This window comes from Notolepis coatsorum, assembly GCF_963971535.1.
Source record: "Notolepis coatsorum genome assembly, chromosome: 7".
NCBI classification, from domain to species: Eukaryota; Metazoa; Chordata; class Actinopteri; order Aulopiformes; family Paralepididae; genus Notolepis; species Notolepis coatsorum.
In genome coordinates, this window is record NC_140171.1 from 131,371,308 (window position 1) to 131,394,741 (window position 23,434).

The 23,434-nt window shown below is 42.1% G+C and overlaps 1 protein-coding gene across 1 annotated transcript in view; it reads right to left on the reverse strand.

The window, feature by feature from the left end:
* LOC311232149 (alpha-1,6-mannosylglycoprotein 6-beta-N-acetylglucosaminyltransferase B-like) overlaps nt 1–23,434 on the reverse strand; it is a gene marked incomplete at both ends in the record, with an annotated part of 487,590 nt that overhangs the window by 453,545 nt on the left and 10,611 nt on the right. Inside the window, one exon of the mRNA XM_084318847.1 lies at nt 14,232–14,344. Within this exon, the coding sequence (XP_084174973.1) occupies nt 14,232–14,344 (113 nt within the window). The remainder of the gene's footprint in view (nt 1–14,231; nt 14,345–23,434) is intronic.

A 23,434-nucleotide genomic window follows, 5' to 3' on the forward strand; every position in this document is an offset into this window, starting at 1 on the left:
TAATGAAAGAACAAAACAGAAGGAAAAGATAACTTCACAAAGGCAACATTAATATACATAGATCCAAAAGGACAAATATCAACACTTAAATCCAAAGAGAAGAGGGTCTATACCAGAGAAAACAAAGCAGCAAGGAGCCAATGGCCGACATCAGCTAAATAGGCTAGCCAGGTAGGCTACTGACACCAGGCCACACACAGCTTTGGCCAACGGCCCAACGCTACCCAAGCTACACAAACGACCAAGACAATTCATTCACACACAGCACATGTCGTATCTCCAAATGTTGTGAAGTAACATATGTTTTGCCTGGAAAAAAACATCGTTATTAACAAAACATTCGGGAGGGGAAGGAAGGAAGAGTGGGGTAATGTCATGACATTTTCATTCATCTTACCTGCACCAAGGAACGCAGGGCGAAAGGCCGCAACACAGGTCTCCACGTTGACGAAAGGCCTCTCGCTGGCAGGACAAAAATAAGCTATGGCCGGAGCCTTGTCATGGTGCAGGCCCGACTACATCTTCTGTCAAAGATGATGTCGTAGTCAGAGTGCCAGAACCCCCTGCTATTCTCACGGCTAATGTCAATGGTCGTAGCACAAGCTAACAGCTAACTCTAGGCTAACTGATAGCATCAAGCTAATGTTCCCAGCCGAGCGCAGCCGGCAGCTAACGTCGTAGCTAAACAGCTAACTGGCTAACAGTTAGCTCAACCCGGCTATCGCTAACCATTAGCTAACGCAGAAGCAAGCTATGCGGCTACCACTGAACAACTGTACAACGTGAGAAAAGCAATACAGGTGCTGACACCAGGCCACACACCGTTAGCTACTAGTACTACAACAGCTAGTCGGCCAGTTTGGCTCCAGAGAGAGAGAGAGAGAGATCCACGGTGGGAATAGAATAGAGTTAATAGAATAGGTTAAAAACTCACCAAACGTCCAAGAGGATGGAGACAACCGTGTGGAGTTGACGAAGTTCATCTGCCAAACGACCATCCTCTTCATCTTGGCTGCATGCGCTGTCTCTAGGTTAGCTAACGCTAGTTAGCCTTTAGCTAAGCTAGCTACTAGCCGACATCATCATGGCTATATCCCGACTGCACCATGACAAGGCTCCACCATAGCTTCTTTTTGTCCCGCCAGCGAGAGGCCTTTCGTCAACGTTCCTTGGTGACCGACTGACTGATAATGACCGACCTCTTCGTCTTGGCTGGCATAACTAAGCATAACCTCCAAAGCTGCACGCGCGAAATAGTCAAACACAGCTGACGCACACCGGCGTACTACACATGATGTAACCACTCCCTTCGTTGAAACCAATAGTATGTCTGCTGCAGAGCCCCAGAGCTCCAATAGTGAGTATGTCTGCAGACCCAGGAACAAGTCAGACACATTCTACAAACGTGTCTAATGTGAAATATATAAGCATATAAGCAAAACTAGATTTTAGGTCTGTGATGAAAAAGGGCCTCGCGGGAAGGGGGGCCTCGCAAAAAAATAAAATAATAATAATAATAATAATAATAAATAAATAATTATATATTTTTTTTGTGCGAGGCCCCCCTTCCCGCGAGGCCCTGTGCGACCGCACTGCTCGCACACCCCCTGAGGCGGCCCTGCACACTGCACACAAACACGCGCGTGCGCACGCATCGCGAAACCACACACTACTGAAACCAAAAGCATACGGATATTTAAGTAGGTACAGTTACAGTACAACTATCACCATTGCCATCAGCGAGAGAGAGCGAGAGAGAGAGAGAGAGAGAGAGAGAGAGATAGAGAGAGAGAGAGAGAGAGCGATAGAGAGAGAGAGAGAGAGAGAGAGAGAGAGAGAGAGAGAGAGAGAGAGAGAGAGAGGGAGAGAGCGAAAGAGAGAGAGAGAGAGAGAGAGAGAGAGAGAGAGAGAGAGAGAGAGAGAGAGAGAGAGAGAGAGAGAGAGAGACCGAATTAACTCACTGTTTACGTGGTCGAGGAGGGCTTGATAAAGTGTATAATGTCCACTGTTGTCCCCAGACTGTTGATGTATATCCAGTTATCCACTCTGTCCAGACTGCATCCAGATTAGCTTGTTAGCACAACACAACAGTACTGTGATGAATTCAATGAATGAGTCTGTCTTTGTCCATTTCCGCATCGAACAGCCTGCAAACTACCTGGCGTTCTATCACCATGCTCTAAGACAAACTCTAACCTTAACACTTCAATCGCCATGGGTTAAATTCATAATTTACCATCCCTCTCCAGCTCTATTTGTCTATGGAGAAGTTCCCCTTCTTTGCAGGGCTATAACTTTTTAAATTCTATTGCTAAATTGCCATTATTATGGCCCATTCAATGTCCTATATGTATTGTTCAGGGTGTAGCAACGTTAAACTTTTTCATTCACATATTCATACTAAAATATGGTCTAAAGTATAAGTATGTTTTTATCGTTTTCTGCAGCTTTCTTCAGAACGTGATTTATAGCCCTAAATGATTGATGATCAAATACAGTTTGGTAGGAATCTGTGCGAGATAAAAAAAATTCAACTGGACGTGGTTCTAGAAGTTTCTACGCATCATCTGATGATGACCGGATGGGCGGGGGATCGTTTATAATTCCGTGGGCAGCGTTAGATGATTCATCCAGAGTGGGTCATATGTTCATCAGATCAGTTAGTATAGAAGACGTTAGAAAATAACGCTGAATCTTACCGTGGCTTCCTCGCGCCGCTGGCAGATGAGCGTGGAACAGAATTTTTTCTATTATGGGATGGAAAAATGCCCGATCCATTTCCAGGTTGTATAATAGTATATACGTCCAAATCATGTTGTTTTTTAGAGTTATTTGCACCGATCGATGTTCACTGTGTCAATACGGAGTCTCTCTAACGATAGCGAGTGGCCGGACCACATATGGATGAGCACTACCGGTTCAAAGGTTAATTTCCGGTTGGCGATCTGCCGATCGGCCACCAGATGGCACTCTTGAACCGCTAGAGAGTTGAGAGGAGATCAGCAGTGTGTCTCAGGGCTCCGGAAAGGAAATATGATTTCGATGACAGATTTTTGAAATATTGACATCAAAGACGAGTTACGGCGTCTTCGGCAGAATGAGCATGGCTAGGAATGACGTGAAAACGTGTCCGCGGCGATCATAGTGTTAACCAACTTTGAAAGAGTGCCTAAGCTTAACCGTCGAAATAACTTGCCGTCACGCTCTAAGACAAACTCTAACGTTACCTAAGTTGTCCTTAACCTACTTCGAACGCAGAGTGGCTTAACCAGTGTAGAAACTGACGTCGGCCAATCAGAGAGCGTCTCCGCGAAATGCGGCTACGGGAAAAAAAACTGACGTCGGCCAATCAGAGAGCGTCTCCGCGAAATGCGGCTACGAAAATAAAAAAAACTGCTAAGCCTGCTTGCCTAGACCGCTTCAAATCGCGCCCGGCTTCCAACATAATACATCATATTTCAACGCACAGCGCGTTACGCACTGATTGGCTGCGACGGATACAGCGATGAAACAGTGCACGTCGTGCACGCGCACTCAGAGCGCTATTGCGTCTAGCCCGGGCCGAGAGAAATACGCCTAGGAGAAATGCGGCTATGCGACAGTGAGTCACTTCCTGTTCAGGAAAACGATCATTTTTATTTGATATATTAACGTTATATTGTGCATTGGAAACACAAACTAAATATTATTCATTTTAAACATGTTTATATTATTTATAGGGCTATAAAACAAAAAACAAAAAAAAAATATTTCTTGTTCTTCTCTCTTTTAACCAGGGTTCACCAGGGGGGTCGGCGCCCGAGCGCCCCTAGTGGCCAGCCGCCACTGGCGCGTACACACACACACACACGCACGCACGCACACACACACACACACACACACACAGACACACGCACGCACGCACGCACGCACGCACGCACGCACACACACACACACACACACACACACACACACACAGACACACGCACACACACACAGTTTTTCTTATTTGAACAGGAGTAGAGGCAGAGTGACTGCCCTCCAGCCAACAACCCCCTGACTTCCACTCTTCACACCTTGTAGAGCGGGAGATTAGAGCAACACGCTTACCCCCCCCCCCCTCTGCCTCGCCATTGGTCAATAGACCCCACTCGGGTCATGTGACATCAGTGGCCGGTAGGGGTGGGACGATACATCGATCCAGATCGATACATCGATGTAATTATCAACAATCGAATCGGATCGATGCGATGTAATAAGATCGATTCATATCGATACTCTTATTTTGAAAATCCTGTGGCGAGTCTCATATCTGCCCAAGAACAACAGCAGTAGCTCCGTGTGTGTAGATGTTACAGCATAGCATTCTCCCTTTCTGTGTGTGTGTGTGTGTGCGCGCGTCTTTGGAAAGACCAGATGAGGTCAGAGGAGTTTGATGTTTAAATGTTATTTAAACATAAACAATATAATACATAATAAATGTAGGCCTATACATGATCATGCAACATCAACAAATTGTTGTAGGAACGGTTTGGGAGAGGGAGGTTGTGAGTTTTGAGTTCCAAAAAATGTAGCTTAAAGTTTAAAGCTCAATATATAAAAACGTGGCACTTTACAGTGAACAGGAGGTCTATTTGTATTAAAAACAATAGATTGATTTTCCTTTAAATGTCTGGAAGAGCTCAAAAATACAAATGTCAAATGATATTTTCATTACCTTTTTTTTGTTGATCTAAATGTTACTGATTGTGTTAAATGGGCATATGATATCATCTCATATCGATCGCAGGCACCTGAATCTAATCGTATCGTATTGTATCGTGAGAGACTTTGTGATATCGGCAAATATCGTATCGTTGTCCAAAGAATCGATATCGTATCGTATCATGATGAAACTGGTGATTCCCACCCCTAGTGGCCGGTCAATGCGATAATGAGATTTCACCGGTGAGATATGTAGTTGCTTGGCACCGGCTTCAGAGCCCGTATAACACAGTTATGGTGACCTATTACTCTCATGTCTCACTATACAGTACAGTGCCGACTCTAAAATCGGCTACTCCTGGTGTGACCGGCGTGGGAGTGAGCCGACACAGGGGAGCTATGAAATGTACTTCAACCCTTTCACTACCACACTCCAGAAGGTTGACCCCACTAACCGTCTGTAGTGTGGTAGTGAAAGGTTTAACCCTTTGTCGTGTGACAGTGAAAGAGGTTAACCTTGTGTATTGTCGCAGTGAAAGGGTTAACCCTTTGGCTACATTTTATGTTGTTTATTTGACTATTAAAGACACATGGCACACAAACATAGCACAACAATATCACCGTCCTCTTTCCATTTTGGTCCCATTGGTTCTTTATACCACATTTATACGCTTTATACACATCTCTCTCTCTCTCTCTCTCTCTCTCTCTCTCTCTCTCTCTCTCTCTCTCTCGCTCTCTCTCTCTCTCTCTCTCTCTCTCTCTCTCTCTCTCTCTCTCTCTCTCTCTCTCTCTCTCTCTCTCTCACAGTCGAGAATGCAACTGTGACCGCGCCCCCGACCGCCAAGAACCTTGGTGTTGTCCTCGACGACCAGTTGAACTTCTCTGCTCACATTGCAGCGACAACCAGAACCTGCAGATTCCTCCTGAGCAACGTCAGAAGGATACGCCCCTTCCTGACAAAAGAAGCCACCCAACTCCTCGTCCAATCAACAGTCATCTCCCGCCTCTACTACTGCAACGCACTGCTAGCTGGCCTCCCGGCCACTGCCACCAAGCCTCGTCAACTCATTCAAAACGCAGCGGCCCGCCTGATCTCAAACCTACCGAAGTCGGCCCATGTCACCCCACTTCTTAGGGACCTGCACTGACATTGCTGCATGAATCTGCTTCAAGGCCCTCGACCTTGCATACCGGGCGGCAAAGGGAACCGCTCCCGCCTACCTCCGGTCAATGGTCTCTAACTACACACCCTCAAGACCCCTACGCTCTGCATCTTCTGGCCGTCTCAGACCTACTCCTATCCAAGCTCCCGGAGGGTCATCAAAGAGAAGCCGCCTATTCTCAGTCCTTGCCCCACAATGGTGGAATGAACTACCCATCCCAGTTAGGACAGCCGAAACTCGTCCAATCTTTCGCCGTCGACTAAAGACTCACTTCTTCAACCATTATCTGAAATGATAATAAAAAAATAAAAAAAATCTAACCCTGACTAACCTTACTGTCATGCACTTGTCCTAATAAACTAACCTACAGTACACTGTAACACGCAACACTTTGATAAACATTGTTACTCAGCTGATAGAGTTGTACACTTCTTGCTGTCTTGTCGTACAGAACTTGTAAGTCGCTTTGGATAAAAGCGTCAGCTAAATGACTAAATGTAAATGTCTCTCTCTCTCTCTCTCTCTCTCTCTCTCTCTCTCTCTCTCTCTCTCTCTCTCTCTCTCTCTCTCTCTCTCTCTCAGAAACCTTGACCAACGCTTCCCTCAAGCAGTTTAGCAAGTTTAGCGCTGCCAGCTAGTAAAGAGGTGAACATAGAACCTTTATTGGAATTCCTGCTTGAAAATAATCTAAAAAAAGGCCCCCTCTTATTGCTTTTTGTGATCAAATTTCAAGTTCCCCTCTTATTGCTGGATGCTTTTCTTTTCTCATATGGCCTTTAATACAAATAAACATGAAACATAAAACAGAGACGAGGAACATGTGAAATAGACCTCTTAATCTGTTATTTCTCACCTATGGCAAAAATGTTGTATTCAAGTTGTATTCAACCTGTAGTGTGTTGCAGTGCATCGGGTTGAACTGTAAAGTGAAGTTGTACAGGAGGATTATATTATTATGTTTTGCTAAATAGCCTATTATTAACAGCCACATTATTAACACTAAGTGATTGGATGTTGCAATTTCGTTAGAACCCCCCCCACCCTCCACACACACACTATGATAATACGCTGAAGCTGGTCATATTGGAGGACCTGTGCTGCAATGCTACAGTAGTTTTAGTGATTTTTCCGCCAAAAAGCATTGCACCTTCGAAATGTTAAATTCCCTGCTTTATCAGAGCAAAAACTCTATTAGAAGAACTCATTCAAGGTAAAGAGCCTGCATGTGTAAACCACAGATGAAGATTGTTTAATAATAACCCATTCATTTTCCCATGCTGTGGTATTATGGTGGGAATGGTCCTCCCTTATTTGGGCAGAAAAATTACGACACACAGGAGAGGTCTATAATTATGTTTCCCTCTGGCCCCTATCTCCTGACATCACAACATCATGGAAATGAATCCGAAAGCTGAGAGACTTCGCCAGCCGTTAGATATCTCTCTTTAACAACATCTCAGGCTGATGGGATATTCCTCACAAGCTGTGAATCAATGCTGTAGTACTGTCTGTATTCTGAACTACACAAGTACATGTACTGTAACAAATACAGCCTTCAATCAAGCAGGGAGGTGTTTGTGGAGAAAAGCCCACTTCTGCAACCAGGACTCAACTCTTTCAAGGTTACACTTTGTGCTCCAGAGTGCACCCAGAGAGTGTGTGTGTGTGTGTGTGTGTCTGTGTGTGTGTGTGTGTGTGTGTGTGTGTGTGTGTCTGTGTGTGTGTGTGTGTGTGTGTGTGTGTGTGTGTGTGTGTGTGTGTTCGTGTGTGTGTGTGTGTGTGTGTGTGTGTGTGTGTGTGTGTGTGTGTGTGTGTGTGTGTGTGTGTGTGTGTGTGTGTGTGTGTGTGTGTGTGTGTGTAGGCTGTCCCCGAAGCCTGTTTTTGGGATTCGAACTTTGTCAGGGTTCTGCGAACGGACGTTCGAACCGTAGTTTTTAATAATTTTTTTTTTTTTAAATATAATGAAAATGTTTCAATTTATTTATTTATGGGCGGCTGGGTGGCGCAGCGGTCTAAGCGCTTGTCACCAACGCAAGAGACACCGGTATCGAATCCGGCTGTCAGCGGTGCCTCCGGCTTGGCCGGCCGTCATACTGGCTCAATTGGCAGAGTCAGCGGGAGGGAAGGTGGGGTGGTATTCTGGTTGTTGTAAACAGCGACTCCTACAGGTCGGTCAGGGCGCCTGCAGAGCAAAGAAGGGATATGGTGAAGGTAGTGTGACCTCCCACGTGTTACAATTCACCAATGAGAGTCTGCGCTGGCAGGTGAAAAAGAGGTTGCTGGCTGTCTCCTATGTGACGGAGGAAGCATCTGACTTCAGGGCCCTCATTTATCAACAATTCTTAGAAAGTGTTCTATTTTTGTTCTTAAGCACAACATTTAGAATGTGTGTACGCACAGCAAAATCGGGATTCATCACACGTCGTATGCACACTCCGTGTTGATAAATACCATTAAGTTCTACGCTCCACGCTCGTGCATGATTTTAAGTATTTGCATATAGCACAGCCCGTAATTAACCATATACGGTAATGGAACACCCCCATGAAATGTGGAAAAGTGGACTAAGCCGAGCGAAGCGTGTTATGGGAGAAATACGTGACAGGCTGACAGACATGTACACGTACGGTGATGTAGGATATGATATCTATTAACTTAAAGGCCAACTTGCAGGTTGTATTTTTGTTCAATAAACAATGTGGACTAGGCCAACGGTGACTTTCATGAAGAAGAAAAAAAAATATTGAAATTGACCCAGTTTTAGCGTTTTTATCAAACATTTTGTCTGCCCAACACAATCACCACGCACGTGGATATTTTAATCAATGGTTCATAACGTGCGCGTGTAATCGAAATTATGTTGTCATGGCAGGTGCAGGGCACCTGAGAGTCACACACACACACAGAGAGTCTGAGAGTCACACACAGCTAGTGGCAGGCAGAGAGCCTTGCTACTACTAGCCGAGGAGTAATGAATGAAAATGTATCTGTTTCACCTAACAACACTATTGCTCCGTGATCATAGCCATCCATCTCTAAAGCTAACCACTATTTGTAAAAGCCACAACCATGTTACCATATTTGTACTAATGAAAATCATTGTGTCGTTGTACATATTGTGTATACACCGTTAGAAGCTAGCTAAGTTAGCTAACGTAGCCGAAACTCATAACATCACCCGATTTAAAATGGTTCTCTCCTCTTTGTATACCTTTGTCATCACAAGTATTCTGCCAAGGAACTTATGGACACGACAATAGTAGTAGTTATAAGGTGTTTGAGCTTGTAGCGTTAGTTAGCTCATAGCTATCATCACTGATGCACCGAGTGCAGCTAAAGGGGCTACTATCGTATCAACATGCCGGGGCGCATAGCTTGCTAGCCGGCAGGATGTGTGTGCAGCAGTGCTTTGCCTCACAGATCTGAGAAGAGGACCTACACATTTTACTCGTTCCCAAAACTCTTTTACATGCACGACAGTAGACATAATGCTAACGTTAGCGGGGTAACGATAGCCAGAGCCATATAGCCAGCTTGATACTATGACCCGGGGATAAGGCGACAGCCCACAGACCAGTAGCGCTGCTGTACTGAACAACAGGCTGCCTAGTGGTAAATGTAGTTCTTTTTTTACGACATTAAAAACATTATAACTACCTTGTTTCAACCAGTTGTAGCTGGTCCATCAAAGTCTCCCGACGATTAAACCCATTTGCGTCTTGTAAGGCGTCCATTTGGATCAAGGAAATAGCTTTCTGCACTCGTCAAAACTCCTTGTAGTGGATCAGAAGTAGGGGAAAGATACCCGATGTGACGTCATGGCCCTGATAGCTCTGATAAGCTTTTTTGATTCGTGCGTGCATGTTATTCGTGCATGGACCTTTTTACCCCTTTCGGAGTGGCATTTCCGGCGTCAAATGGAAAAAAATAAATAATTAAATTAGATACCAATGATGTAAACTACCCATAATTGAAGAGTAGGGTTTAACCTGCAAGTTGGGCTTTAAAGACTATATTAACTAATAAAGACCATGCTGGAATATGACTGCCTTTTTCCGTTTTGTTCGATTAATACCCAGGGATTAAAGTTCTCCTCAATTTTATTCCAAATTGCGACGGATTTTCTGTAAATTTTCTACCTGCTGCATATGATTTGTAGAGGCATACAATCTATTTTGATGTCGGTATTGGGTAGCCTATATAAACAATAATACGAGAGCATATATACAAGAACAATGAATCTCACTGCCATGTATGATGTAGCCTATACGCCATGTGTAGCCTGCCTATTAGGGGTAGGAATCACCAGTTTCATCACGATACGATACCATATCAATTCTTTGGACAATGATACGATATTTTCCGATATCACAAAGTCTGCCACGATACGATACGATTCGATTCAGGTGCCTGCGATCGATATGAGACGATATTATATGCAAATTTAACACAATCAGTAACATTTAAATCAATAAAAAAAAGGCAATGGAAATATCATTTGAAATTTTTATTTTTGATCTCTTCCAGACATTTAAATGAAAAACAATCTATTGTTTTTAATACAAATAGACCTCCTGTTCACTATTAATATTATATATTAATAATATTAATATATATTAATATCCTATCACAGCGCTGTATTTTGGCTGGAAAAGGTATATTGGGAGTCAGAAGGTGCAGTACCGGCCATATCCTGTTAGTGGGGCTATCTCGAGAATGCAGTAACCCCCCCTCCTTCCCAGTCCCTAGTGGACCCTCTCTATCGCTCTATCAGCTTAGCTTAGTTAGCCCACGCTAACGCAACGTTAATTTCAGTATTTAACGCGACGTGGGCATAAAGGAATGGCGAGGATGGAAAGCATGTTAGATGCATTTGACCCCTACGTCTACACACGCTGAGCTGCGCTGAGCTACTGTTGTTGCAGTCGGGCGGATATGCTCACGAGGGGATTTTCAAAATAAGAGTATCGCAATATGAATCGATCTTTTTACGTTGCATCGATCCTATTTGATAATTGATCAATGTATTGTCCCACCCCTACTGCCTATATGTGATCAATACAAACTTGAACTTGAATTCCATCATGTCTGTGTGCGGGTCTGCGGGAGCAATGTAAATAAGAACGTGCACTGAAAAGTTACAGTATGTAGTTTGTTGATTATTTGTATGACAGTAAACCCTTGCAAAAAGTATCCGTTTTATTTAATGAATTGAAAACATGCAGCATGCCTTTCCTCCCGGCATGCAGCAATGACATGTATCAGGCAAATGCGCATCACTGAGTGGAATCCCTTTCTATTCACATAACTGCATTTGTGATGGAGCTTTGACAGCTACAGTAACAGTCTATTGCTCGATCCATCTCCAATATCACGATGGACTGTGCCATGTAGCCTATGTATAGCCTGCCTATGTGATCAATAAAAACGCGAACTTGAATCCCATCATCATATTTATATGTTGTGTCTGTCCACTATGTTTGTTACTTTGTTATTTCCGCCCCCCCCCCTATCTATGTAAAGCGACCTTGGGTCTCTTGAAAGGCGCTATATAAAATGAAGCTATTATTATTATTATTATTATTATTATTATTATTATTATTATTATTATTATTATTATTATTATTATTATTATTATTATTATTATTATTATTATTATTATTATTATTATTATTACACGTCTGTGCGCGGAGCTCACAAAAAGAAAAAAAATACTGTCTTTTAGTCTCAGTGAAGTTTCAATGGAGGTCATCTATTCTAACCAACCAATTGAAGTAGAAAGCATTTCGTTGTGACCAATCTTATTTGGAAACATGACACACACCCCAAAAATAATAGTATTTCGCTTTTTATTTTAAACAATATTTAATCGCATTTGGAGGTGGGTGTTCTGCATCTGCCCCCCTGTGCCAAACAAGCAGGCCAACCTCTTGTTCGAGCGTGAGCCCGTTATAATTACACTACTGTCGCTATTTTACAATGAACTATAATGAATTACGGGTCATACAGAAGTTGAACACGCCAGTGTTGAAACTAATTCACGGAAGCTTATTTCCACGTTGCAGACTGCAATATCCATATTCTACCACCGGGCGCCAGGTACGCACGGCCGGAGCTGTGCATAAATATACGCACAAAGTCAAGCACACGTTCAAATTGATAAGTCCCACACTTTGCTTAGAAACGATCGTACGCACGGGTTACGCACATATCTGTGCGTAGGCAACGTTGATAAATGAGGGCCCAGGACTCCCTAGACCGACCAGTGGGGAGGAGAAAAAGTGGATTAAATTTTTTTTTTTTATTTATTATTATATATATATTTTTGTATATGCTCAAACTAAATCCTCAATTTGAATAAAGTGATTAATCTGATTAAATTAGTATTTTTTCTTTTATTAAATCAACTTTCCAGCCCCAGACACAGCCCAGGGAGAAGCCCCACCCCAACTAAATCAATTAAATCAACTTTCTAATGAATATAACTCATCAGTTTCTTTTAATAATAATAATAATAATAATAATAATAATAATAATAATAATAATAATAATAATAATAATAATAATAATAAATAATAATAATAATAATAATAATAATAATAATAATAATAATAGTTTGGATTTGTAATGCACTTTTTGTTCGCTGGGATCCCAAAGTGCTACACTACAGGGTTAGAACATAGTTAAAAAAATTGAAATAAAATAGTTATTAGTAAAACAAATAAAATAAAATACAGAATAAAAGTAAGATAAAAATAGAACATAGTTAATTAAAAACATAGTATAAACCGACAATTTAAAAACAACAGCGCAATACAATTAAAATAAAAAGCTAACAGTCAAAGGCCTTTTTGAATAGGTAGGTTTTCAGGCCTGCTTTAAAAGAGTCCAGGCTCTGTGGTGCCCTCAGCTGGATGGGGAGGCTGTTCCACAGGCGTGGTGCAGCCGTGCAGAAGGCTCGGTCACCCATGGTGCAGAGCCGGGTATTGGGGACCTGAAGGAGCAGGCTACCTGCGGATCTGAGGGTGCGGGTGAAGGATTGTGGAGTGATGAGTTCCTGAAGGTAGAGGGGTGCGTGTCCGTTTATGCAGTTATGGGTGATCGTCAGGATTTTGTAGTTGATCCGGGATGAGACGGGGAGCCAGTGTAGTGAGTGGAGGATGGGGGTTATGTGATCGTGTTTACGGACTCTCATCAGGATCCTGGCAGCGCTGTTCTGGATGTATTGCAGCTTTTGGATGCTCTTGCCAGGAATCCCGATGAAGAGTCCGTTACAGTAGTCCAGTCTTGAGGAGATAAAGGCATGGACAAGCTTCTCTGCATCTGACAGGGTTAGAATGGGACGGAGTTTTGATATATTTTTTAGGTGATAGAATGAGGTCTTGCAGAGGTGTTTTATGTGGGTGTTGAAGGTCAGGTGGGGGTCAAATCGAACCCCCAGATTTGTGACTGAGGGGGAGAGGGGGATTACCTGGCCGTCAAAGGTGAGATGTGATATGGATGAAGACTGAACCTGGTGAGGGGTGCCAATTAGGAGTGCCTCGGTTTTTTTGCTGTTTAGTTGGAGGAAGTTGCTGTTCATCCATGCCTTTATCTCCCCAAGACAGGTGATGAGGCATGACAGAGCTGCAGAGGGGTTTGGGGCAGTTTTTATGTAGAGTTGTGTGTCATCGGCATAACAGTGGATACTATAATACTATAATATTAGTGTAGCCTAATCTGTATCTGCAACTGTGAAGAAAAACCCCATTGGTTTAAACAGAATGAATAGAAACAAATATTTAAAAAATTTAAAATTAAAAAGAATTTATTTCTTATTAAAAATAAAAAATTCAAATGTTGATTTAGAATTTGAATGCCAACGTAACGAACGAAGGTTCGAAGGTTCGAACGTTTGGGCTCAGCCCTAGTGTGTGCGTGTGTGTGTGTGTGTGTGTGTGTGTGTGTGTGTGTGTGTGTGTGTGTGTGTGTGTGTGTGTGTGTGTGTGTGTGTATTACATGCAGTATCGATTGTATTGATTCTGTCTCCAATACATGAATTGGCCTATAAACTGATTGTACTGGTGGCTGATGACTTGTGACTGGTGTAACTTGTATACTTTACAATAAATTCACTCAAAATATGTACTATGCAGATTAAAGTGAAAACACTGTTGTACAGCAGTGGAACACAAATGGATCCAAGGCAAATTACAGCACAGCAATATGCAGGTAAATAATATTTAACTTGGTGACAGAGGCATTTACCCACACACACACACACACACACACACACACACAACACACACACACACACACACACACACACACACACACACACACACACACACACACACACACACTAAACTCGCGCACCAGACACACATGCATGCGTGTCGGTACCTTCTGTGCGGATGGTGAAGGGGGAGTCTGCCAGTCTCTTGGCGGAGAACTGACCCCCTAGAGAGGTCATTAGAAAACACAGACTGAAGAAACCGATGCCCACCACGAATATCCTGCAGAAGACAAGAGGACAGAGAGGAGAGGAGAGATGAGAGGGGGATGTTAGGATGTTGTTCATCAAAGTGTTGCATGCTACAGTGTAGGTTAGTTTATTAGGACAAGTGCATGATAGTAAGGTTAGTTAGGGTTAGATTTATTTATTTTTATTTATTTATATATATATAGAGAGAGAGAGACAGGTGAGAGGGAGATGTTTTGAGGGGGTAGAGAGAGAGACAGGTGAGAGGGAGATGTTTTGAGGGGGGTAGATAGAGAGACAGGTGAGAGGGAGATGTTTTGAGGGGGTAGAGAGAGAGACAGGTGAGAGGGAGATGTTTTGAGGGGGGTAGACAGATAGACGGGTGAGGTGGAGATGTTTTGAGGGGGGTAGATAGAGAGACGGGTGAGAGGGAGATGTTTTTAGGGGGTAGAGAGAGAGACAGGTGATAGGGAGATGTTTTGAGAGTGGTAGAGAGAGAGATGGGTGAGAGGGAGATGTTTTGAGGGGGTAGAGAGAGACAGGTGAGAGGAAGATGTTTTTAGGGGGTAGAGAGAGAGACAGGTGATAGGGAGATGTTTTGAGGGGGGTAGAGAGAGAGACAGGTGAGAGGGAGATGTTTTGAGGGGGTAGAGAGAGACAGGTGAGAGGAAGAGGTTTTTAGGGGGTAGAGAGAGAGACAGGTGAGAGGGAGATGTTTTGAGGGGGTAGAGAGAGACAGGTGAGAGGAAGAGGTTTTTAGGGGGTAGAGAGAGAGACAGGTGATAGGGAGATGTTTTGAGGGGGTAGAGAGAGAGACAGGTGAGAGGGAGATGTTTTGAGGGGGTAGACAGAGAGACAGGCGAGAGGGAGATGTTTTGAGGGGGTAGACAAAGAGATGGGTGAGAGGGAGATGTTTTGAGGGGGGTAGATAGAGAGACAGGTGAGGCGGAGATGTTTTGAGGGGGGTAGATAGAGAGATGGGTGAGAGGGAGATGTTTTTAGGGGGTAGAGAGAGAGACAGGTGATAGGGAGATGTTTTGAGGGTGGTAGAGAGAGAGATGGGTGAGAGGGAGATGTTTTGAGGGGGTAGAGAGAGAGACGGGTGAGGGGGAGATGTTTTGAACGTAGAGAGACAATTTAATTGAGCAGAGGGAGGACACGGAAGGGATGAGGGAAACAGGGTGATACGAGGAGGGCGGAAAGAAGTGTCAGGCGGCAGAGCGGTGGAGATGAATATAGAGAGACCACAAAATAGTGTGAAGAATGTGAAAGGATGGATAGTCGAAAGACAAGAGACGGTGAAAAGACAAAGGAGGAGACGAGGAAGAGGGAGGAGAGAATGAGCAGAGTAACAGCTGAGACTCAATGTTATTTCCTGTTGCTGTGTTTTTTTGTTGATAGCCGACAGGAAATCAAATGTAGTCCAGTCTGGAATGTCTGTTTGTTTTGTCATCATTTTCACCTCATCATTATAGTTTTCCCCAACTTGGGCATGGGGGGGGGGGGGGGGGGGGTTGGTGGTAAATCACAGCCAAAGCCAAGAGAACATCAGAGGGTTAATTTGAGTGAATATTTTCATTCCCTTGTTTTATCGCCATGATACCACCTGACTGGCACACAGCCAGGACTACTCTGGTTGCCCAATTAAAGGCAAGCAGCTTCCCGGAGCGGGAGCAAAAATTTAGGTGATTCATATGTCAGCAGGTACGCCACAGATTGGGCCTCCCGTGAGGGAGAGATTAGAGAGGAGAGGGGGATGAGAAAAAGGAGGAGATAAGAACAGGGAAGAAGAGAACAGCAAAGAGAGGTGACAGGAAGACACAGTGGAGATAGTTAAGAGGCCGACTGAAGTTGCTAACTGTTCTCCTCTCGAAGAATGGAGGTCAACAACAATAGGCTCTATTTAGACTATGGCTGTCTAGACTATATAGCCCTCAAAGTTAAAAACAGAAATGGACTTTTTTTGGGTTAGGGGGTTTCTCACATGCATTTTTGGTGCTAAGATTGGTTCCATTATAAGCCAGTAGACAGACAAGATGGTATAAATACGATGGTTTTAGGGGAAACTGGATTATATCGGTTTATTTTATAATCATTAGTATACGATAGGAGGCCTATGTTAATAAAGTTGTTTACAGTATAAATACAGGAGTTTATGTAATACTACTAATAATCCATTCATATTGATAATGATAATTTGATTAGTTGATCATGATAATCAAGAAATAAGAAATAAATATAAATAATGACATATGTAATAGAAGGCATCTAAAATCACTCAACATACCAATTTCCTCTCTGTGCATTCAGTAGAAAGCTAACCATGCTTAGCACACATGACTGGAAGCAGATACGGATCAGTTAGCCTAGTTTAAAATTCCAGGAGAGGTGTTTTTGGCCAACAGCTAGGCTAGTTGGTGCGTATCCGCTAACATTAATTTGTGCTAAGCTAAGCTAGGCTTGCTTGCACTGAGACAAACATTTGATCAATCTTCTTGTCTGACTCTGGAGAAGAAGGTAAGCACATTTCCCATAATGTTGCCGTATTCCTTTAAGCTAGTTACACAGGAACACTTTTACATCAAACACGTTTACATAACTATCTAAACAGGGAAACATCTCCTTCCAATCGGTTTCTCTGTGTAAAAGAATGCTCTATGCTTTTAGAACTGGATTCTTTTTAGATGTTTTTATTTTTTGGCATTTTATTGCTTTATTTCTACTGGGCAGTCCAGTAGATAGAGATAGAGGCGGAATGGGAGACAGAGTGGGGGAAAGACATTCGGCAAATAACGACGGGTTCGGGAATCGAACCCGGGTCGGCCGTGTCGCGGCTGAGCGCGCTATGTGGCGCCCCTTTTTTGATGTTTTAAGGTCAAGGGGTCTCATTCACCAAGGACTTACGACAAAAAGGGCTTTCTCTTAGGGGCATTTGAGACCTTTTCGGGCCGATTTTGTGATTCACCAACCGTCCCAATAAAACATTAATATTATATTATAATATATTGGGTCTCATTCCCGAACGAAGTTACGACAAAAAATTTCGTCTTTAAGACATATTAGGGCTGGGAGTGGGAGTCCTCAAATTTTCCTGAGATCAGATTTGATCGTGGCTGAGAGCAGATTTAAGAGTGCTGAGGAGCACTCTTAAATCTGCTCTCAGCCACGATCAAATCTCATGATTGATTGACTAATTTAAAATGTCATTTATAACTTGACAGACTGTGTTCTCATAGTGATTCCTTTACATCAACACTACAGGCCTCCTTGGAATTAATTACTTAATCATAATTAAAATAAATATGACAATATTTGTACGATAAGAAATTACGCATTTGATGTCGGAAAAATAAATAATATGGATTCATCTGATCACAGGGCAGCTGCTTAACCATATCTGAACCAGCTATTTTGGACAAATGTATAATTACTTTAACTACTCAGATATTCAAACACAATTATGCAATTATTGTGAAATGATTGAAAATAATAATTATTTAATGCCTTCTGTGGAATTTGTATTTCTTATTTGTTACACATCTGTTTTAATGATTAATTATATACATTTGAAAGAATGCAGGTCAACATGCAATGTATCCCATTGATTGGTATACAATGGGACAGACCTTTGTTTGATTGATTGATTTATTGAAAACTTTATTAACAGATTGCAGAATGGGTACAGTACAGTACAGCTCAATTACATAAGGGGATGCAGACCAGAGAAATAATTTCGTCTTGTTTACATCAGGGTCCTCCATTTTCAATTCATCATAACATATATGACACACACGACACAGATAGACAGTACTGCTACATCTATACATTTATATTATATTATATTTATATTATATTTATTTGCACATACAGTACTGTTTGTGATACAAAAAGAGTCCAGAAAAGAGAGTACATTTGACGTAGAAACTGTTGGAGGAGGTTGGGTAGGAGGGGTGGTAGACTTACACTGTACAAGCAAAACTGTACATTGGAATATTGACAAAACCATACTTGGTCATTTACTGTACATTGGAGGGGGTTGATATAGCTATAAACCTGCATTCCTTCGAATATATCATTAATCAATTACACTTATATTGAAATACACTATATAGCCTATACACCAATACTGAAATGACAGTGGATAAATAAATAAGAACTAAAGCTAATCGGTGGAAATAGACTGCATTAATATTCCATAACAAGTCTTGTGTGCGCCTACGAATGAACAGTAGCCTATAGGCTTAATTATGGAATAATAAGCCATACTGCGTTCATTCATTACGCCAGCCGTAGGCTATATATATTATATTTCATTCATTCATTCATATACAGTACTGCGCGCGTGTGTGTGTGTGCACGCGCTGCGGCAGGTGTACCGCAAGCTGTATATGATGCCAATACATTAATCTAATCTAGTTTTGATGGCACGCAAGCGTGATTACGAAACCTAGCCGCATTTCTCGGAGACGCTCTCTGATTGGCACTGACTGACGCTAGGTTTCGTAATCACGCGGCTCGCAAGACTCGCAAAGCACTTCCGCCATTCCATTTGCACACAGCTGCGTCACTAGTTGCCTTATAAGCTCTGGAGGCAGTGTTTTGTATGCAAATGACCTGAACGGGAACGCGCTTTCGAGTTTAAGACAGAATGCCATTCTCCAAGCAGATATCAGATCATATAATTTGTGCTACCTTTTCAGCCACTTAAGACATATTACCAGCACGTTCAGGACTCAGAGTGAACTTGTCATTGATTATGTCTCAGTGGTTCCAAGATAAGTCCTCCAGAATATATCTTTGAAACATTTTCGGGAATGAGACCCAAATTGTCTATATTCATGTCTTGCCTGAAAAGGTCTCAAATGGCCCTATGAGAAAGCCCTTTTTGTCGTAAGTCCGTTGGAGAATGAGACCCCATGGTCTCTTACATCCATAGTGGAACAAAGATAGTGATAAGATACTTCAGGGACATCCAGCTCATGTCCTTTCTCCTCGCTGTCACATTCGTCATGACAAGCCAGGGAAAGATGTTTCTGTAGCAGCTCTCTGCTCCTGAGAGTTTTTGTTCCCACTCAGCATTTATGCCTAACGAACGAGACAGAGCTATCTAGCCTTGATATCCAGCCCAGGGTCTCAGGTGGTAGTGCTGTATAGTGTAGATGGAGGTATTGTGAAGACAGCACGCAAACACTTGAAATATGTCTTTTACATGCTGGCAATAGGGAGTTGTAGTCTGACGTCACTTTAGTTTCCCGCGCGGTCCACCCGAATATGGATTTATCATTGTGAAAATGTATTATCGGCTATTGTAATAATTCTGCCTCATGAACATTGGCAAGCTTTCCATTTTTGCACAAAATGAGTTCCCTTTTATCACTGACATTATTCTTCCAGATCGACCAACACGGCCCCGTACAGATAGTGCGCTGTCTATTTATATCCACCCTGTTCAGCCATTTTTTGGCGGAGGGACACCATTTTTTGTGACCATATTAGGAACACCGGCCCCCACACGCACAGCAAGTATCAATCCGCAGCTCTGACCGGAAGTGCATAAAAGCCTCCGTCGACGGCAGCTCGAGTTTTTTGCTACTTTTCTCCAGAGCGGCCAGTCGCAAAGTACATTTCTACGGGGAAAATGCGCTCTGCTATAGATTTCTAAACGACCGTGTAAGTACTGTTTATACTAATCTGTTGGACTTCTTATAGCATTCGTTAACTTTTATGACCGTCTATAGTGTTTGTGAGATGTTTTTCCAGAGATTCTGGTCATATTTTCCATCAAAAAGCTTGTTTTGAAAAGTACCAGTGTGTGCTTATATTTTCCCCCAGGCTAGTAGGGGCTAGCATGCATTAGCTGCTGAGCTAACGCGTGACAAAATTGACGTATTTATTTCGCAAATGCAGTGTTTTCAAATAGCCACATTGCTGTATTTAGTGTATTCATTAGTGGGTCATATTCGTATATGTAACATATTTAATTTTATCAACCTAGAATTGACGGCAAACCCTAGCTGCTGGCGCTAGCTTCCATGCTAGCGTTGGCTAATAACATACAGCTGAGAACCAGGAAGACCCAGGGCAGTAATTCTCTACCCAGGAAAGATGCTTCTAGAAGGCAGCGAATATGGGAAAGACAAGGCTCTATGAAGAGAATGGGGTAAGTTTGAAGAACATTTTTAACACACACATGAAAGTTTTATAATTACCATCACAATATGTAAAAAAAATTTTTTTAATAATCTTTTTATCTATCTAGTTTCATTAATTAATTAATAACTTTTGAACAATAGATGCTATTTCTAATCTGTCAGCTGTTCTATATTGCCAACAAGATTGTCTACATTCCATTCATTACACATAAATCATAAGCAAGGAAAGTTAATTTAATTAATTTTTATCTTCCAAGTTTAATTTCAACATCTATCTATCTATCTATCTATCTATCTATCTATCTATCTATCTAATCTATCACAAACCAATGCAATATCATGTTCAGGGATTTCCTAAAAATATAAAATTACCTGGCATTTTTGGTTGAAATAAAATTATTATAGGTAATTATTTTACGATTAATTGCCAATTGTTTCATGTTGAGCTATAGATTGTGGATGAATACACACAGAAAGGTACACCATGCCAATGTTCATGCTTTATTTGTTTTAAACGAGATGATTTAGAAATGTGTCCATTGGAAATACATTGCAATTTCAAGCGAGGTGGACCGGCCGGAAACAACAATGACGTAACCACTACACCTCCCTATACTGTTCCAGCACCACTGCCCCGCTCTCAAGAGCAATTCACCTCATTCACGTCATTGAATGTTTTTTGCAACGTTCTAACATTGAAGTGAATGGGAACTTTGGTATCTTCCCACCCCGTCAGCCTTTTGGTGGCTGTGTGAATAAGTTGTATTGTTGTAATATTGTTATAATATATAATACTGGATAGATGAAGGACAGCAGGGATCTATGAGGAGATAATGTGGGGAATGTCTACAAGTATCCTAGTGGCATCTTTTCTGCTACAGCAACTCAAGTCACACCAATTTTATAATAAACCATAATGCTAGTGTGATAGTAATTGTTATATGTTACATAATTTGTACAGCTTATTGGACATGTTTCATAGCTATGTGTTAAAATACATATTCTCCTACAGACTAGTTTAATATGGGTCAACTAGTATACACGCTCAAAAACACTAGGGCGACAGTCTGGCGGATGTTCCTAAAACAACCTCAAGGGCCAGGCCAGTTTGACTTAGATAGGACATTTCCAAGTAAATCACATCTTGTTCTTTTCTTGTTTAATCTTGACTCCGGTCTTGTGTTAGACAAGACAAAATCCCTAACTCACCTTTTGTTTTTAATGATTCATCTTTGTTTTCATTTGTCATTCCCAGTATTTAATTGTAAGTCTGACCAGAGCTCGCTCTCATTTCCTGGTCAGACGCTTGTGTACACTTGTCTCTGATTTGTAACTGAGGACTTTTCTGTGATCACAGAAATAAATCTATGTTCATTTTTTACAACTCGACTCATCTAAATTCCTACAGCTCATCGTCTCGACTCTTAGAATATTCCACAACACTAGCGATAAAACACGACTGTTTTCATTGCAAACAGTGACCCATAACATGTGCTGTGTGCTTTCACTTGGTCCAGTTTTGGAATCCTCAGGCTCAATTTGCTGCGAGATGTTATACATTGTTTCCATTTGACTGGTATAAGCAAAGCGTCAAAGCAGCGGGGAAGAAAATAATGAAATAGACAGAAAGCAGTTGTGGTACCTATCTGGCGACCTCTAAGGATTAATGTAAGCACGATGCATTTAACACTGATATATTTAGAGCAAATCCTGCACAATTTACCTTTAGCTTTTGTTTCTACACCAGAAGCATATAACAGCAGAAGAAATTAATCAATTATTCATGGATTTGCTCTCTCCAAAGCCAGGCTAGGGCTGTTTTCTCAAACACAGTGCTGGCCCCAGAGAATATCCGACAGCACGTCCTGTAACGGTAAACAGCTGCAGTCACGCAAAGTCCTCAACAAACCTTCTTGATGCCACGTGAGACCCTGACACATGGTCCCTATCAACAGCCATTAATACGGCTCCATAAAGGGAGGGCTCTGAGCTGATTTGATGAAGATGATGTTGAATAATCCACTAAGTATGGAGCATGGTGGTTTGGCAGGCATCCGATGGGACCATATATCCTAAGATGGAGCCAAAGTGTTTGCTCCTTAGTCATAACACGTCAAGGACATTTCAGATTGCGAGTCCAAAAAAAAGAAAAAAATATTGTTTTCCATGAGCAGATTGTATATTGTGTCTGGGAAATTATGCCCAAGTCCTATTACTGAGAGCAGTGTCTAAGGGGACTAACAATGTCCAATGTGTTCACTCTAATATGTGGTGCTACAACCTGCTGTTTACCTTCCATAATAATAATCATTATTATTATACTTTTCGAGTTGTGAAGCGGTGTTGGGAACTTCGACGTGCAAAGGAATGAACCAGACAACACAAATTTGATGCCTTTGAGCATGACGATCAGGGTCGAATCACAGATGAGTCCTGGGCCCGAACGAAACACAGCAGGGATACAGCCTGTGCCTCTGAGACCACTGCTGCCTCGAACACGTCTCCGTTGATTTAGAAGGAGAACATAATGAAGATAAAAAGATTGGAACCGTAATAATATTCACGACATAACAGCCTAAGCAGTAGGCATACACTCAGTCATCCTATATCTCTCTCTCTCTCCTAGGAAACTGTAACATTATGAAGTATTGAAATATGACACCCATCTGCTCCGAGGCCGAGCATATTGCGGAATGTGTCAGGATAACTCGATTATCGTCTGTGGAGGACACTGTAACGTGATAATATCAAGGGATTATCGGTCAAGGTTAGGAACCTCTAGTGTGATCAATGGATTATTCCTCAAGGTTATGAACGAACCCATGGTGTTATGGCAGTATTTATTGAGGTTGTGATGCCATGATCAAAAGGATTATTCGTCTAGATTATGAACCCATATACCTCCTGGGAATATGCCAATACTGTACGGCCATCTGGTCACTGTGCCAGGGATTGAAGCTTTGAATACATAA